The 18,253-nt window shown below is 43.3% G+C and overlaps 1 protein-coding gene across 1 annotated transcript in view; it reads left to right on the top strand.

Annotated features, from left to right (window-relative positions):
• zfhx4 (zinc finger homeobox 4) overlaps positions 1-18,253 on the top strand; it is a 73,149-nt gene that overhangs the window by 6,195 nt on the left and 48,701 nt on the right. The window contains exons 2-5 of the mRNA XM_008276282.1: positions 7,083-9,618; positions 10,051-10,263; positions 10,705-10,999; positions 12,764-13,305. Of these exons, the coding sequence (XP_008274504.1) occupies positions 7,129-9,618; positions 10,051-10,263; positions 10,705-10,999; positions 12,764-13,305 (3,540 nt within the window). The 5' untranslated portion in view covers positions 7,083-7,128. The remainder of the gene's footprint in view (positions 1-7,082; positions 9,619-10,050; positions 10,264-10,704; positions 11,000-12,763; positions 13,306-18,253) is intronic.

The raw sequence follows: 18,253 nt of genomic DNA, 5'->3' as shown, positions 1-18,253 counted from the left end.
GAGTGAGTGAGAGGGAGAGAAAGAAAGAGAGAGTGAGAGTGTGAGGTGGTGTGTGAGTGAGTGAGAGGGAGAGAAAGAAAGAGAGAGTGAGTTTGGAGGGGGGGATGAGAGAGAGAGAGGAAGAGTCTGAAGTGTGGAGCTTCAACCGGTGTGCACTTCTAAGGTGGTTTTAGTACCCCTCTGCACACGTGTATGCACGCGTGCACGGTCATAATAGTCAGGACATAGGCTGCCCTTTGTTTGTGCGGTTCATTTCCAATCAACCCTAATTAACTAGAGAGTGTTTCCAGATTGCCGGCAAAAGAAAAATCCCCACTTTTTTTTTTTTTTTCACTCCCCTCAGTCTTTGCTGGTTTGAGTTCGAGGAAGGGGAGAGAAAAAAAAGCAAAAAAAACGTTGAGGCATTAGCTATGTAGATTGGCTTTGCCTTTGATGCTGGAAAATCTTTAGCAAGGGCAGTAAGTGGTGACTGCGACCCAGCAGTGTCTGACTGTTTATTTTCATGTTTCAGTTTGAGTTTAGTCTGAAATATTGCCTCTTCAAAGGCGTGAGGCTTGTGCATATATTTAGACTGGACTGTGTAAGCCCAAAGTCCATTTGTAAGAATGTTAAATCCAGTCAAAGTTGTCTTTAATCCATTAAACTTTGTCTCTATGAAGCTGTACAAGCAGCAGATAAACGCTGACACTGACCCAGGATACACATGCTGCACAAGTATCATAACCGAAAACTTCTCAACAGAAATAAATTGAACTGGGCTCTGAACTGGATGGGGAAGTCTTCGGAGTGATTGCCTCTAAGCAGTGACTGGAAGACACAAGAGTTGTTTTCACCTTATCCTGTTTGAACTTAGGACAGAGTGCTGGTGTAATCTGACCCTAAATCAGATTTTAGAACCCATCCGTGGCTTGTTGCTGCTGGAGAGCAAAACAGACAAACATGGCCTCTGGCTTCGCTGTTTGTTCTCACCTGGTCAACAAGTTTGTTTTTTGCATGCTATACAATTTTTGTTTCTGTAGCACTCTCATCTCATATGTTGCTGTTTTTTTTTTCAGTGTTACCCAGATATATATTTTTTTTCTCTAACAATGAAATATCAGGTACAGGCCTGAGGGGAGTTGGGTGTAATGTTACCTGAGCAACCAATGAGACCAATTTACTTGTCATCAACCTGAGGGATAGAACCTGCATACCTGCTCTAGGAAAAAGAAAGAAAGACCACTTCCGTCCTCTACATTTCTCCTCATTATCCACCTCGTGCCCCCTCCAAACTGTCTCTCCCTTCTTTTGCCTTCTGCAGTCCGAGATCATTGATCATGTGGGGCGTAATTTTGATTCTGATTTGCTAAAAGGCATTTTTTGCAGAGTAGGTAATTTGTCGAACAAGATTCCTGTGCTAAATGGAGTGGCGCTTTAGGTGTCTGGGCCGTGCCTTGCAATAATGATAAGGTGTCTTTTGGTAATGAAGGCCTTTGCTCACAAGGGAGACACAGCGAAGAGGACAGGCGGACAGAAACTGGGTGTGGGAGGGGGGGCACTGGGAAGCTCTGCTGCATCTAGTGTCTAATATTACACCTCCAGGCAACAAACAAGGGCTGCATGAAAACTCTTTGTGAGGTTAAGAAGTAAAGAAGACAAAAAAACAGTTGGTCACGCAAAAGCCCTCCCCCTTCTCATCCTTTTGCAATTTTCTCCCTCTTTCCTTTCTTTTAAGACTTTAAACAGAGAGCATTAGGCCCTCTTGTGTGATTGTGTGCACATGTGCACATGTGTTTGTGCATGCGTGCATCAGTGCTCTTTGATGGCAGGCAAAGCTCTTCTCACATTGTGAAGAAGGAGATAATTCCCCTCCTCCTTCATCCACTTCGTTTTTCATCCCTCCGTTTCTGCATGGCAACAAATAAACAGGTCTAATTAGACCAGAGTAGGCCTATTCATGGCACTGACAGTGGGAGATGGATGCAGGGGCTTTCACAGCGTCCTTCCCCTTTGTCTTTGGCTAACGCTTGGTGACATTTTGATAGAAGATTTGGTGTTAGACTGAGGGGCCACATGCCGGGAGAGAAACGACCTTGTTTGAGACCTCAAGGAATGGACACATAACCGTAGTTTCACGCTGCTTCTGACTTTGTTGTTTGACTTTGCAATATCTCATGGGTCACCCTAAAGATTCAGTCTGGATTTTACCAGTCGTTCGGCGTGTTCACATGTCCCCAAACAGTTTGACAAGCAGAGAGAAAATGACCATTGCAGAACTTTAGATCACAAAGCACAGATGCGCCTAATTCCAGTGTTTACAAATGCTGTAAATATGCACCTCAGTATTAACGGCACTGTCTGCCACTGCATTAAAATGTCCGACAGTTGGAGATGAAGAATTTGAACCTAACAGATCCCTGTGTAAACAAAGACTGCAGTGTGGCGACACTGCAATTACAGGTTTGTCATTTTACAGGCTGAAACTGCAGCTAATGCGTGATAGTCTGACAGGAGGACAAAAATAGGAGGAGACTTTGACATCACCAGCGGCTCAGTCCCGCAGGTCTGAACTGCGGACGTGTTGTAACACTTCATGTAAAATCAGCACATTTATTTCAACTGGATAAGTCTAAAACCTGACGGGGCGCCTAAAAATTTTACTTCAGACCTATGTGGTTGTTTTCATTTGCATTTGTAGTGTGCTCTGATGGCCATCACGTCCACTTTCTAACTTCCGTGAGATACAAAATCCAACTTCCTTATGAACCGGGAGGCATGTTGAGAATAATCCGAGCCTGACAGAAAGCAGAAAAGTTGTAAAGAAATGAAAAAAGTGGAGAAATCCCCTCCTTCGGACTGCTTCTCTGTCTCTCAGGGAGCTACTGAAAAGCAGATGGAAGGATGGGGAGAGAGAGCAAAAGGGAGGGGAGGGAGAAAAACAATAGGCCAAGGAGTCTCTTAGCCCTTTTCACCCATCAGAACTAGCAGTGTCCAAAGCAGGCATTCCTGGGCTATTATTTGCCTCTCACAGGATCTGATCTGCCACTTTAATTACCTTAGTGTATGTGTGTGTGTGTGTGTGTGTGTGTCAGGCTGTGTCCATGTGCATATGTGTGAAAGCAAAGGGACATGCTTAATTAAAAAACAGAGGTAGGAGCGGCTCAGGCCACCTCTTTTGTTCTTCTGTTAAAGGAAGGGAACTGTTTCTGCAGTGTGGAAAAACCTGAGCTTCATTGTTAGTTTCTCTCTCTCTCTCTCTATGTATCTGTCCGTCTATCACTCACAAATGAAAGTAGTCTGGTTGGTTAGCAGAGCAAAGGAAACCAGTGGGGGAGAGAAAGAGGAATGTTTCTTTGCTGGTAGTAATATGATCTGCCTTAAAAGAAACAGTAGTGGGCACTAACTGCTGGGAAAGGTGTGAAATGTTGGGGATGAAGCAAAAACAAAACAAAAAAAAAGAAAAGAAGCAAGGACAGAGCTGATTACATGTTATTATATAGATCTGTGGACTGTAACAAAATGTTACTTTGAGCCCAGAAAGGTAGAAGAGGAAAATATTGGATTTGCTTGACAGCAACACCAGACATCTCATTACTCCTCTGTCCAACTATACTAAATTAACACGTGCTGAATGAATCAGGATGACTTCAGATGCTTACACCAGGCTGTTTTGCACCACATTGCTTTTTTTTTCATAAGAGAGTGTGGGCCAAATTAAGAGCGAGGACTTTAGCATTTAACTAAAGATTTGGCAGCTTCTCCTTTGAGCTCCATACATAAGGCTAAATTATTGAGAGGCACTGCTCATCAGTGCACTCACAGAAACTCCACCAACGTTCTGCTACCAAACAAGCAATTTGTGTTTCTGGTCACTTTTGCTGTTTGTATTTTATATATATATGTGGTTTTAAAAAGGCTCTTTTAACTCTAGTGTGCATATTTTTACATTAAAGATTAAGCCTGAAAGCAAGAAAAAGACCAACATTAAGCTTTAGTCACATCATGTTATTTTGTCAGTGTTGCTGCAGAATTAATGGCTTCAATTAGAATAAGAGGTAACAAAATAATGGACAGTTATGTTATTGTTGGCAGGCAGCACACATGTAAACAGCTGCTAACCTGTTAGCATTAGGGGTGATATGTCAGTGCCAAGTGCTTAACACATTGGCTTATCCATAAGACATAATTCCGTACTTAAAGAGATGCATAATTCATAAACCACAGTGTTTTATGTCCGAGCTACAATTCAAAGGGGTTGCTCCCCAATGAAATAAGCAGTGAAATGACACCACTGACAAGTAGTAAATCCTGTCGTATGTGTCGCATTAACTCTCAAACCCACTGCTTCTGAACAGCTTTACCCTCAATCACATTTAACACAAGCCTCTGTGAGACGGACACTGGTGGGAAAATGAAAAATTACAAATGTACATTGTGTGCACCGTGTTGTTTTTGGCGCTAGGTGAGCGTAATGGATGATTTATGGTTAAAAAAAAAAAAAAAAAGCTGGATGAGCTGTAATTTAAGTGGATGTAAAAAAAAAAAGCCTTTATTTTCCATAATTGTTTCCCCCACTGCCAGCTTAATTTAGTTTTCTTCTTCTGTCACACATGCAGTGCAGCTATATCTAAAATGAAAACATGAATTAGTGAAGAAAGCAGGCTCCGTGTGTGTCTGCGTGTAAATGCCATGAATTTTTGTGGTGTGACACACATTTGCCCGGTTTCATCTCCTTGCTTGTTTAGAAGGCACTGCTAATTGCTGCTAATGTTTTTGCAATTACAGTGCGAGTGAACATGTAGACAGGTGTGTAGAGGGGTGTCTGTTGTAGAAAATTATAGCTGTTATCTCCAAGATCTGTGCCTTAGGCGAAAAGTCACAAACAAAAAAGCCGAGACTTCTTCAAAAATCCCGTTGATGCAACAGTTGGGTGGGTACCGCATCAGTCACGTAGTCGCTGGACGCAGAAAACGTACAGGTAAACTGCGACTTTCAAGTTTTAAAACAGGATTTGAAAATACCTTTAAAATGTAAAAACAACAAAAAATTTTAAACAAATAAAACTGCTTGTTCTAGAACTTTAGTTTACCCCGTCTGACTGATTGCAAATGCTTAGGAGATGGTTTTGTCATGTACATGGCACACATCTGCCTCCCTCCTCTTGCCACATCCATGCTGAACTGATGAGCACAGAAATTCATTTTCTGCTCCTTGTGAATTTTTTCTTTAATCTCACGAATAGAGAGACACAAAGTGAGACACACAGAGAGAAAACATAATTTCTCTCTTTTAATCTATCACTAGTCCCCATGGAATCATCTCTGGGATATGTCAGATTAGACCTGATTATAGCGCGTGCACACACACGCGCCCGCAAACACACTCACACACATGTTTGATTTCATTCCTCACGCTTTTACTGTCCCTCTCACTGGCTTTGTTTAGCCCTGGATTGTTGCGGATTAATCCTCTAATTGCTTTGTAGCTTTGTTGTGAGGGAGAGGCAGTGTAGAAAAAGAGAGGGAGAATTAAGCAGCAGGTGGATTGGGTTAAAGGTTAACATGGCTCTTTAAAGCTTTCTTTTAATGCTAGCTCATTTACACGCAAGCATCTGAAAGGAGCTGGTACTGTATCAAGTGAAAAGACACTGGCATGCACAACTAGTTCTCATTTGTTGCATTTAGCTGAACAAGAATGTAGTTTCTTTCAAGTACCAATGGAGCCTCAGTTCTCAAGCTTTGAGTCTGTTTTTCTTTTTCCTCCCTTATGTTTTTTTTTCCTCAGTTTTTTTTTTGCCTTCTCTTTAGGTGGTAAGAAATTATGGCTGTGATTACAACATGAAATAACTGTACCGTGTTATGTGTGTTTGTGGGCTTAGGAGACCTTTTTTTCTGCATTGTGTGTATGTTTGTGAGAGCCTTTGCATTTGTGCCTTGTTGTGAAAAGCCAAGAGATTGAAGTAGTGAGGGGTTGAGAGATGGGCAGCCACCCAGGATTGATAGCATCTCACTGGTATTCCAAACATCATTCCTCATGTAAGCTTGGTCTCTCCGTCTTTCTTATACATCTCTTTATCTTTTTCTTTCCTGTACGCTATTGAACAACAAAATGTTATCATGGATGTAAATATCCTTTAATTTCAGGATTTATTTCTATGTATGCTCCTCCACTAGAATTTTTGCCACATTCACAGTACGTTCACATGCTTAGTTGCATTAAAATGTACACTTTCTTTCTTCTTTTCTCCACCCAGAGTCAGAATCATGCCTTCAGGGTATTAAAAGGCTAATTGGTACTGTCCAGTTAACACGTTTTGACTGGTAATAACATCCAGAGATTGACATAGCCAATAATTGAAGATCCCTCCATCCACTTTTTCTCTTAAAGAACAACTTTAAAATGTTTGATAAATTTAATTGATTATTACCCCTGTTTATTAGTTCTTTTGTTCACATCTGTGCTAGCCTGTTTATGAGACAACTGGGACATACCTATAAACTTCCCTATAGCCAACTGCTGTGTGAGCTGCTTTGCTTATTTATACCTCATTCCTCCTGTTTCCAACTGCTGGTCCCAGAGGTCAATAAGACGAAAAACTTTTGCTCAAACATGTACAGATTTTATCACAAATGTAAGTGGGAGCAGTTAGTACTAGATATCTCCACTTCTTAAAAGTTATCACAGTGTGAGCTGCTTTTATTTTTGCTTGTGATGCATAAAACACTTGGCAAGCATTTGGATTGTGGTTTTTATACAGAAATGTATACCTAATTACAGGTTGATTTGTCAATGACATTCGTTTCTATCTGGCTATAATTCACACTGCACAGGGGGCAGAGAAATTAGCAACATGCCCCCACTGTTGAAATAACTGAGCAGAGCTTATGATATTAAAACCTCCTTTAGAGAAATCCATCTCATTCAAATGAGGCTTACAGCAACACAATTAGTACCAGGGTTAAATGTAGGTTGAGAGTACCTTGGAATTAATTAGAATAAAGTCAGCGATGTTTAAGAATTATAATTGCTGCAGAATCTGATGTTAAATACCATTTACTAAATCTCAGTTGTCCTTTGTTTATTTCTTTCTTTCCCCAACTCAGGTCCCTGTTGGGCTGGATGAGATGAGATCCCTATGTAGTGGTCGTCATGGCAACTTGTGACTCTCCCCCTATGGTGTCGTCACGGCAGCAGGAACATGGTGGCCAGAGGCTGGATACTGCTGCTGAGGACAACTCCGTCATCGCCATGGAGACCAGTGTCGCCAACAGCAACAATGCCAACAACAACCAGTCGTCTCCTGCCGCCATTGGAGAGCCGGAGAATGGCCTTGGAGAGCCTGTTGTGAGTCCGCTGAGGTCCACCACTACCCCCACCACTGTCAGTGCAACTACCGACCCTGTAACTGAACAGAGTCGGAGAGAAAGCTTTACTACCGGTAACAAAGGGAGTGTTACCGGAACTTTACCAGGAGTAGGAGGAGGAGCAGCTTTGGGTTCGGACTGTTCTGCCCCTGCCACATCCCCCGTGGCACCGGCAAAGGAGATCCCCTGCAACGAATGTTCTAGTTCCTTCTCCAGTTTACAAAAATACATGGAGCACCACTGCCCCAATGCCCGCCTGCCTGCCGCTGGAGGTCACGAGGACGGTGAGGAGGTTGAAGGGATGATAGGGGACGAGAGTGAAGATGAAGGAGACCGTGAGGTGGGTGCTGCAGAAGTGGGGGAAATGAACAGTGAGATGGAAGATGATAGCGATGTGGAGAACCTGTGCGGCGAGATCATCTACCAGCCCGATGGCTCCGCCTTCATCCTGGAGGACTCCAAAGAGCAGCGTGGCAACCAGGGGGGGCTCTCTGGGGCTCTCCAATTCAGGGGCCTGCTGTCCCCCCAGACCTTCCCCAATGCCCAGGCCAGCAGTGGTCAGAGTGGCCTGAGCCAAGGGGGGGAGCGGTTGGAGCAGCCCGCTGCACCCATGTCCTTCTACCCCCAGATCATCAACACCTTCCACATCGCCTCATCCCTTGGGAGTAAACCCCTAGTGGCCGACCACCCCTCCTTCCCAAATACCTCAGCTGGAGGGCTGGCGGGCACTGGTCCTGTGTTGCACAGTTTCCGTGTCTATGACCTCCGCCACAAGAATGACAAAGACTATCTGACGGCGGATGGTGCAGCCAAAAACTCCTGTGTGTCCAAAGATGTCCCCAACAATGTGGACTTGTCCAAGTTTGAGGGCTGCGTGGCCGATGGGCGGCGGAAGCCTGTGCTGATGTGTTTCCTGTGCAAGCTGTCTTTTGGCTACAGCCGTTCCTTCGTGACACATGCTGTCCATGACCACCGTATGACCCTGAATGAGCAGGAGCAGAAGCTGCTGAGCAACAAGCACATCTCTGCCATCATCCAGGGCATCGGCAAGGACAAAGAACCTCTTATAAGCTTTCTGGAACCAAAAAAACCCCAAAACTCTGTGCTACCCCACTATCCCTCACCTGCCAACTTCTTAGGGCCAGACACGGGGCTCCGCGGCTTGTGGAATGCTTTCCACAGTAGTGGGGAGAATGCAGATTCCCTTCAGGCAGGTTTTGCCTTCTTGAAGGGCAGTGCCAGCAGCTCCTCTACTGACCAAACCCCCAGAACCCAAACCATGCCAAAGGCTGAGACCAACCCAAACCTCGGGGGAGGGGCTGGTGCCCACAGAACCCCCAGTGGGAGTTCTGCTGCTGCTGCCACTGGTGGCAACCTGGAAGGTCGGAACTCTGATAGTGACTGCAAAGGCCACGTTAGGGACACATGCACTTTGCAACCCAATGGGCCGGACCTGAGCCAGTACCCGCCCATCAAGCGGGAGCCCGGTACAGTGGGAGAAGAAAGTCCAGAACAGGATGAGGATGCTTACTCCAGTGGTGGTGGAGTAGAGATGGAGGCAGATGAGGAGGAGGAACAGGCCTTGTCCATGGCGATGGCAGGCCAACGGGCCGACAGCACCAGTAGCAAAGATTTCCCTCTCTTAAACCAAAGTATTTCCCCCCTTTCCAACAGTGTGCTAAAGTTGAACAGTGACAGCAAAGGCCCTGCATCCACCTCCTCTTCATCCCTGCCCATGTGTGAGAAGCTGGAGATGGAGAAGAGCCGCCTGTCCACTGCCCTGGCAGCTGCCAGAGAGCGGGAGAGCAGTAACGACTCAAACAGTGAAGGCCTGGCAGGACGGGATGGGTTATCGCCATCCTCCAACCCCCTCGAAATGATGATGTTGCGCAGAGATGATGAGAGTCCTGGGCCTCTACATCAACACACAGGAAATCCTAGCACTCCTGGAACTCCAGGGACTCCTGGCACCCCTGGTCCAGGTGAAGGGTCTCCAGGTAGTGGGGTGGAGTGCCCCAAGTGTGACACGGTCTTGGGATCCTCACGGTCTCTGGGAGGGCATATGACGATGATGCATTCTCGTAACTCCTGCAAGACGCTGAAGTGTCCGAAGTGTAACTGGCACTACAAGTACCAGCAGACACTGGACGCTCACATGAAGGAGAAACATCCAGAGTCTGGTGGATCATGTGTGTACTGCCGCACAGGACAGCCTCACCCTCGTTTAGCTAGAGGCGAAAGCTATACCTGTGGATACAAGCCTTTCCGCTGTGAGGTCTGTCCATCTTTTTCTTAATTACTGCGGATAATCACATGATAATCAAAAATGATCACTGAGTTTATTATACATAGAGTAATGGAAAATGCATAACATAATCAATGCTACATAGATATTGCAGTTTTCTTTTGACGCTACTTTCTAGGGACAGGCATCTGACCAATTATACAACTTTTGTAGCACAACAGCTATACTCATTGAAAATTTAGTATCAAAAGACAGGAAAGAGGCAGTTAAATATTTTGTATTGCTTTATTCAACAACGCCTTTAGCAGCTTTGAAGGTTCATGTAATTGTTATGACATACTAACAATAATACTAACAAAATCATTCATCAACTTGTCTTGCTTGTAGATGCATAGATTTATCATGTAGATGTTTATCATGTGTCATTATTATTAATTCTTATTTTTAATTCTTTCCTTGTAGGTATGCAACTATTCAACCACCACCAAAGGCAACCTTAGCATCCACATGCAGTCGGACAAGCATCTGAACAACGTACAAACACTCCAGAACGGTGGCAGTGAGGCACAATACAACCACAACCATGCCAACCCTGTACCTAGTGCCAGCCTTGGTGGAGGCTGTGGGGCACCCTCACCATCCAAGCCCAAACAGAAGCCCACTTGGCGCTGTGAGGTAATGAAACAAACAGAGCGTCATTGTAGCTCTGTGGTAGCAACACACCAATTTGCTTGTTGCACTGTCTGCACAATGAGTCATTTATCTCTGTCTGCGTCACTGTGTCTATTATTTTTCTTGGCCACATCATCTGACCTCTGGTATTACACAAAATGTCTAATACATGCTAGCATTATCTTCAAGTATTTCTAAAATCCATTAGAAATTCATCATTCCGACCAAAATACCAAACTACTTAGATCGCCTGTTATTGTGTTGATGAGGTATCAGTATTTTGCTGCTGTTGTGACTGTAACTCTCAGTGACAATTTAAAGAATTGTATAACTGTATATAATAAAAGTATATTATTTTTATTTTGAAGTGTAAATTATTGCTTTGATGACGATAATTATCAAATACCCTAAAATATTTAATATTTCTCATCTTGCTTCCACCAGGTGTGTGACTACGAGACTAACGTGGCACGGAACTTGCGAATCCACATGACCAGCGAGAAGCACATGCACAACATGATGCTGCTGCAGCAGAACATGAAGCAGATCCAACACAGCCTCCATCTCGGCTTGGCCCCGGCCGAGGCAGAGCTTTACCAGTACTACCTGGCTCAAAACATGGGTCTCGCGGGTGTAAAACTAGAGAACCCAGCTGGCAGCAGTGGCCCAGATGCCCAGATGATGATTAACCCTTTTCAGCTAGATCCTGCAACTGCAGCTGCTCTTGGATCTGGTCTAGGTGAGTGATACTAGATTTGAAACAAAACACGAAGTCATGCGTGCCTGATAAGTTTTACACATTAGTCAATTAATGCAAATGCAAAAAAGAAAAAGGAAAAAAGAAAAAAAAGGCATTTCTGCTGAGGTTGAGACAAAGTGCTAAGTATTTTCCTTTTTAATATTTTTGCCCTGGGGCTTGTTATTCAGTTTTCTTCTGCTCATTTTTCACTTGGCCAGTTTTATCTGTTTTATCTCATCTATCTGATGCCATCTAGGTATTGTTTTTTATCTCTTTGTGTTTCCTTTGTTGCTCTTCATTTTTCTTCATGCCCTCTCACCTTCTCTTTTTCTGCTCCCATCCTTTTTGCCTCGGACCCCTTCCTTTGCCTTCCTCTCTCTTTCTCTCTCTCTCCCTCTTATCTCCGCTCTCATATTGTCCGTCTGTCATTGTCTCCTTTCTTTGACCCCTCTCACTGATTAAAAAATGATTATGAGATGCCACATGAGAATTATTCTTAATCTTTCATTTGTAATTTTCTTAAGTCAGCTTAATCCCCCCCCCTTCCATGCACACACCACCCCACCTTTGCTCACCCGAGAGAGAACACACATGTACACACACACATACACATACAGACACTCACACACAGCAGGAAGCGGATTCCCGTAGGAGTGAGTGAGAGAGATTTAACAATGACCCTGCAGTGTTACACACCCACTCCCTCCTTTAGTGTGGAGGTCACAGCCCAGCTAGCAGATGTACTCTCAGTGAATTACACCGATAACACACAGCTCCCCATAGTGAGCGCAGCTGTACATAGGTACAAAGGTTTAGATGGTGTGAGCAAGATATTTTTATATATATACACTAACACATACACTCACAATTCATGCATAGATTATGAATGAATATGCATACTCACATGCACATACTAAATGTTAGATTCACACAGCCTAAATTTCTGTTCAGTGTTCTTTTTTAAACCGGCACTCACGAAAAACACCCACACACAAACACACGTTTAGTCATCTACTAATTGGGAAAATAATACAGTTTAAAAAAAAAAAAAGGTTCAGATGATGTGTAATTGTTGTCATCTGAAAAAGGACACGATTAGCTTTGGTAACATACATAGAGGGACAATAAAGGGATCAAACGAAAGAGTTAATTACATTTGTATGAATGGCAGATCTGCTTTTTGTCCAAGGGTGGGTGGGCAGAAGAAAAAGAAACTGCGTTTAATACATTGATCAGCTTTTCAAATCTGTGCGTGGATGTGAGAAAAGCCTAGAGCCCTAAAACCGTTGTCCCACCATTGCTGAGAGCAGTAATTAAAGCTACCTGATGAGCGAGTTAGCAAGTTGAAAAGGATGATTGTAATTGATCCTGATTCAATCCTATTAGGGTTTTTTATAGACAAGACTTTGTAAGGAGCCCTAGTCCTCTGTGAGGCTTTATTTTATCAAATCCTTTTGTGTGAGAGAGGCCTTCATAGAAGACTCACTTCTCTTTCCACACTTAATTTCATTTAATAAAGGCTCTTTTCACGTTCTCTCTATCCTTTATCACACCATATGCATAGCAGCCTTACATTTTCACCAGAGCTTTGTGTTTGTCTCTTTGTTTTTATGTACCATTCTTCCTGCTCTGCGTGCTACACGGCTCTTATCATGTTATCTAACTCTGCATATATGCAACCCTTTTCAATGTTCTGCCATTTATATTTCCATCACCATTTCCTGTCTGCTGTCTAACCTGTGTTTTTGTTCATCTTCTCCATAGTGAATAGTGACCTATCAGCAGAGTTGCGTCTTGCCAGTGGTCAACTGATGGCAGACGACCTCTCCCTGGTGTCCTCAGGTGGAATGGGGGGCATGTCCTCATCAGACCCCTCCCTCTCCTCCTTGTCGCCACCTATCAACGATCCCTCGCTGCGCCTCTACCAGTGCGCTGTGTGCAACTGCTACTCCACAGACAGCCTGGAGGCTCTCAGCGCCCACGTCAGTGCCGAGCGCTCTTTGCCCGAAGAGGAGTGGCGCTGCGTGGTGGGCGACGTCTACCAGTGCAAGCTCTGTAGCTACAACACTCAGCTTAAGGCCAACTTTCAGCTGCACTGCAAGACAGACAAGCACATGCAGAAGCACCAGCTGGTGGCCCACATCAAGGAGGGAGGCAAGGCCAACCAGTGGAGATTAAAGTGTGTGGCCATTGGCAACCCTGTGCACCTCAAGTGCAACGCCTGTGACTACTACAGCAACAGCGTGGATAAACTGAGGCTACATGCCACCAACCAGAGGCATGAGTCTGCCATCCGCCTTTATAAGGTAAAAACCCTGTTTACACACACTGGGTCCTACAGACATCACTTCTCTTATCTCAACTTTTTGTCCCACCTGACAAAGAAAATCAAACAACATTCCCTATGCGTGTGGTAGAAAAATTCTTATCTAAAAATACTTCAACAAGAAAAAGAATAATTTGAGGGTTCACTGTTCTTGCAGGAAACTTGCATTGCATCGTATAGCATACAGCTCAATACAACTATGATGCTGTCCTTACTCGTTTACATCTAACGGGACTACCATTCAGATTGAGGAAAAGCACACATATTTCTGTTTTAAAGGAATTTGCCCCATCCTCTTAGTTGCAGGGTCACACAGATATAAAGTTCCCATGAGAATGGAATGACAAAGATAGAAAAAGGTCACTGTGAGAGTAGCGAGGATGATTTCCATCCGATATGGTTACATTTCCTGCTTGTAACCAACTGGCACTACTGTTTCTGTTAATGTCAGTGGGTTTGAAACACGTCAAAGTTTTGAATATCCTCAGCTGTCTTTTCTGCTCATTTTTCCAGCTCTCCGTAATTCTGGAATAATTTGAAAATCACTTTTGATGACAAGAATGTAGAGCTAAACTAACTGTACTAAATTATAACACAATAAAAGTGGACCAGTCTTGGTGCCTGCATGGTCCAAAAATATACACATTACCAACTTGAAACAATATAAAAAACTGTTTTCAGTAGTTATATTTTTTTATGAAGTTATGCACATGTATTTAATTTTACACATTTAATAATTGTTTCTTAAAACATACATTATCATGTATGTACACATGAAGGTGAGCCTCCTGCAGACTAACACTCCCTGTTCTTTAGGCCAGTAGGTGAACCTTTTTTTTTTTTTTTTTGCTTGAGATTATTTAATCCTGACGGGCCACGGTGTTACCACACTAGTTGCCCATCAAAGCAGTAAACTAACACAGGGAACTCAGTTACTTAACTAATTAAACTCTTCGCACTCGGAGCAATAAATAGTTCCTGCAAAGAAATTCCCACATGCCCGATATTTGGCATCTTTCTCTCCTACTATATATTTAAGGTGATTTAGTTTGTCAGACGTCTCCTTCTGCTTAATAGGATGCTGTTACATTCCCAAGGCCTTGACCTACAGGACAGGATCAAGTGCATTACATTAATGAGGATTTCTTTACTACTGTATGCAACATTTGGCAGTGGGAGGTGTCTGAGTGTGTGTGTGCATGTGTTTGTGCGTGTTGTGTCTTAAATGTAGAAACAACAGTATTTAGAAGATGTAGAAAATTAGGTTTTATTGATTTTTTTTTAATATGCATGTATGTAGAGTATAATACTACAATTTTATAGTGATTCACCCACTTTCATATATAATACAATTTCATCAGAGTTATTCACTCTTGTTTTCAAATTGGAGCTTTTAATTTTTTTTTTTTTTACATAGCAGTAAAACTAAATATTAAAAGAAGTTAACACATTACAGTTTAGATGACACATAATATGCTACAAAGTTTTTAAAATTTGGGTCTACATTTTATTTAAAAAGGATTCTTATTTTACTGACCCACCAGACTTTTTCTGACTGCGGGACCTGTGTTGCATATTAATCTTCAAGGAATTACATTTGAAAATCTGTGACTGATTCTTACTTACAGTTTCAAGGATTAACTGGATTAAGCACGTTGGCATTCTTAAGGTTATTTAAAACAGTCTTACTTGACTTCAACAGGATGTGCATATTGACAGAGGATTGCCCAACAGTCTGGCAATGGCTGAACTTGGCATGGGATGAGTTGGAGATGTCTCTGCTCGAGGGAAATTTGTAAATTCTTCACAAACGGGCTGCTTGCGCTTTGACTTACATTAGCTGAGGTCTTAACCTATAGGATCAGCTTGATTAGTTGACTCAAATCGGGATAGAGGAGGCCCTTATCTCAAGTTTGTGAGTCTTTGTGTGCATGCATTTCAGAGCATTGAGGTGCTTTTGGCTGCCGTTTCAGTTGATTTAATATGAGGCAATAGCCAGAAAGGTTACCAAGGCTACACTAAACATTGGCAGCCATTGAATTATGCAAAAAGCTATTTATATCAGTTGTGATTAAATGTACAAATCCAAGCACTATCAACAGCACAGAAATGTAACCAGGAGGCTTTTCTGAACATACTCGTGATTTTGTTCTTTTTTTTTTTTTTTAATGCTTTCCAAGAAAGTTAAGTAAGCAGGGGAGTATCCTTTTAGGCACACACACAAACACCAGTTTAGCCAAGGCAAGTGAGGGTCATCCCAGTGCCCCCTCAGTGCACCCATACACCCCTGTACCTCATCTACCCACCCACCTACCCCACAGGCCTCAACAAATCTGTTCCACAGATGACGGTTTTAATGCCTCTGGCAGAAATTCCACTATTTTACCCTTGGACATGTGGTGGTAAAGCGGAGCGAGAGGGGGAGAGAAAGCATAGACAGAGCAAAAAAGAGAGCGGCAGAGCAAGAGCAGAGAAAAAAAAAATCATTTCTTTATTTGACCAGAAAAACACCTCTCCTTTTATGTATTGGCAGAGGTGAAAAGCACATGGGGATAGAGGTAGCTTGGCCGGGCGCATAAAAGATCCGAGTGTTGACGACTTTACCATCTGGTTTTTTGGAAACACAGAATATCTTTATGGCATGGGAAACCATTTGAAGATACAAACAAAAAGCATATTCAGGAAATTTTATGGCTGCTTTGTAGCAGCAATGGAGTACTTCTAAGGGGAATTGAGAGTTTAAAAGTGTTTTTTTCCAGACTTTGAAACAGCAAGAGGGAAATGACATTAGCAGCACATGGACATCAAGTCATCTGGTGTCCAGGGCACAGCAGGTGGCGCAGGAAGTCATAGGCCTTACATGGAAAAAGCGGACGTCTACACCTCGCTGCCTATTGGAGAGGAAATGTAGGAAGAGACTTGATTGGCCTGGTTTGTTTTTCATAAGAAAACTGTTACCTATTGTTACACAACATCCCCCATGATAGGGAATTTCGTTGGAATTGAGGAGTGTGTGCAGGACGTCACTTCTGCGGTATTATCACAGCTGTCAAGTGCAAATCTTTATCCCCTCAAAATGTTGTAAATGACAAAATGGAAGCAGTTTGAACATGTACGCTAGCAGCCTGTGAGGTAAGCGCTGCATTAAACGGTGTCGTAGCATAGCGTGTCCATAGCTGGCTTGTCCCGTGTTTAGCTTAGCATCGAATATGATGATATATGGCTTCGTTATGATTTTTAATAACAAACACTGGGCCTAATACACATGGAGACAGGAGTAAATCTGTCAGTGCCATTCACAAGTGCCGCCTGGCTAAGTAGGGGGTTTAGTTTGTAGTGAGCGTGTGTGTTTGTGTGTGCGAGCTTTGAGGTTGAGATCTGGGCTGTGCTTGCCCCTGGGTCATTAAGAGTTGAGAATGTTCATGGTCAATGTGGCATGGTCAAGGACCACACACACACGCACACATGTGCACGCATTCTCCGTGTCTCGTAGGCCATGGCACCTGTTTCTCAGATGGCTGTCTTGAATAAATCTTGAACTGTCTTCAGCCGCTGCCACCGCACCCCTGTCTGTCCAACGTTCCGTCATAATTCAAGCGGAAATGGATGTCCGGGGTCCACTGCACTTTTCCATATCTCTGTTTTTCTTTTCATTATTTTCCCTCTTCCTGTCCTGCCTCCGCAATCTCCTTTGAACTCCGAATCTTAGGCTCATAAAATGCTCAGGAAGAGAGGACGTTTAGATGGAGTGATTTGTTAGTGGGACATATACAGAGGATAAAAACAGATAGAAAGTGTCTCTTTCTTTCTGTCTGTCTCGCACTCTTTCACCACCTCTTTCTTGCCCGCTCCCTTTGTTTTGTCTCTGACTCCTTCTCTCTCTCTCTCTCTCTCTCTCTCTCTCTTTCTCTCTCTCTCTCTCTCTCTTTCTATTTCTCCCCTGGGGAGCAGTAGATAGGCCATCTCATTACCCATGATCCTCTTGGCAACACCATGGCTGGGAATCAGGGAGTGGGGGGAATTAAACAAGGGGAGGGATGGGAGGAGGGAGAGATGGAAGGAACAGAGGAAGACAAGGAAAGGAGACTGGGTTTGAAGATGCATAAAAAAAATCCCCTTTTCTCATTTTCATCATCTGCTTTGTATATCTCTCTCTCACTATCCTTTGCCTTTTCTATCAACCAAGGGACTTTTTTTTCCCTTTCAGTCTTCTATCTTTGCCCCCTTCTTCACATTTAATTCTCCTCCATCTCTCTCAGATGGAGGTAGCTGTGCTTGTGCATCTGTGATATTAAGTCTACCACTGTGCCTTGGCTATTAGCAAGGGTCAACCCTGCCCACTCTCATTTGAAAATCAAATGGCCCTATATATATGCAGCCCAAATTATTGAACTGTCATTTGGACTTGTGTGATGGGGAAATGGACAGGAGATTGACTCCCATAGATTTGCATAAAAAGTCATTGTGCTGGTCCCCGGAATAGAAAAGAGACTGGATCTATTTCAAATGCATGGCACCATTTATGAGACACACACACACACGCACGCACACACATTTAAATGCACATGTACATACGGAGGTTTGGCATTGCATTACATTCACGGAGACACACTCACATGTACAGTAACCACATAGACACACAATTGTAGTCTTGGTTATCAAGTTACCATTTTCCACTTGAGCCCATGTATGCTTGTTCCAGACACAGGCTCTTGATCACAGCGTCTTTGTCTCGCACTCACAGACAGACTTAAAGAGTTGCTATTCTCTTCAAAAAGGAATGTTCTCAGACACTTCACACTAGATGCTACTTGACTGCAAGATATAGATTTTCATGTTCTGTCATGGAGACGGATGATGCCGCCAAGAGTTCAGCGCTGTAAACCTGAGCAGACAAATGAATTCACTTCAGTATTTTTTTTTTTTTT

Source organism: Stegastes partitus, unplaced genomic scaffold (genome assembly GCF_000690725.1).
Source record: "Stegastes partitus isolate 25-593 unplaced genomic scaffold, Stegastes_partitus-1.0.2 Scaffold68, whole genome shotgun sequence".
NCBI lineage: Eukaryota > Metazoa > Chordata > Actinopteri > Pomacentridae > Stegastes > Stegastes partitus.
Note: the sequence above shows the minus strand (reverse complement) of the source record. Positions and strands in the feature narration are given on the sequence as shown.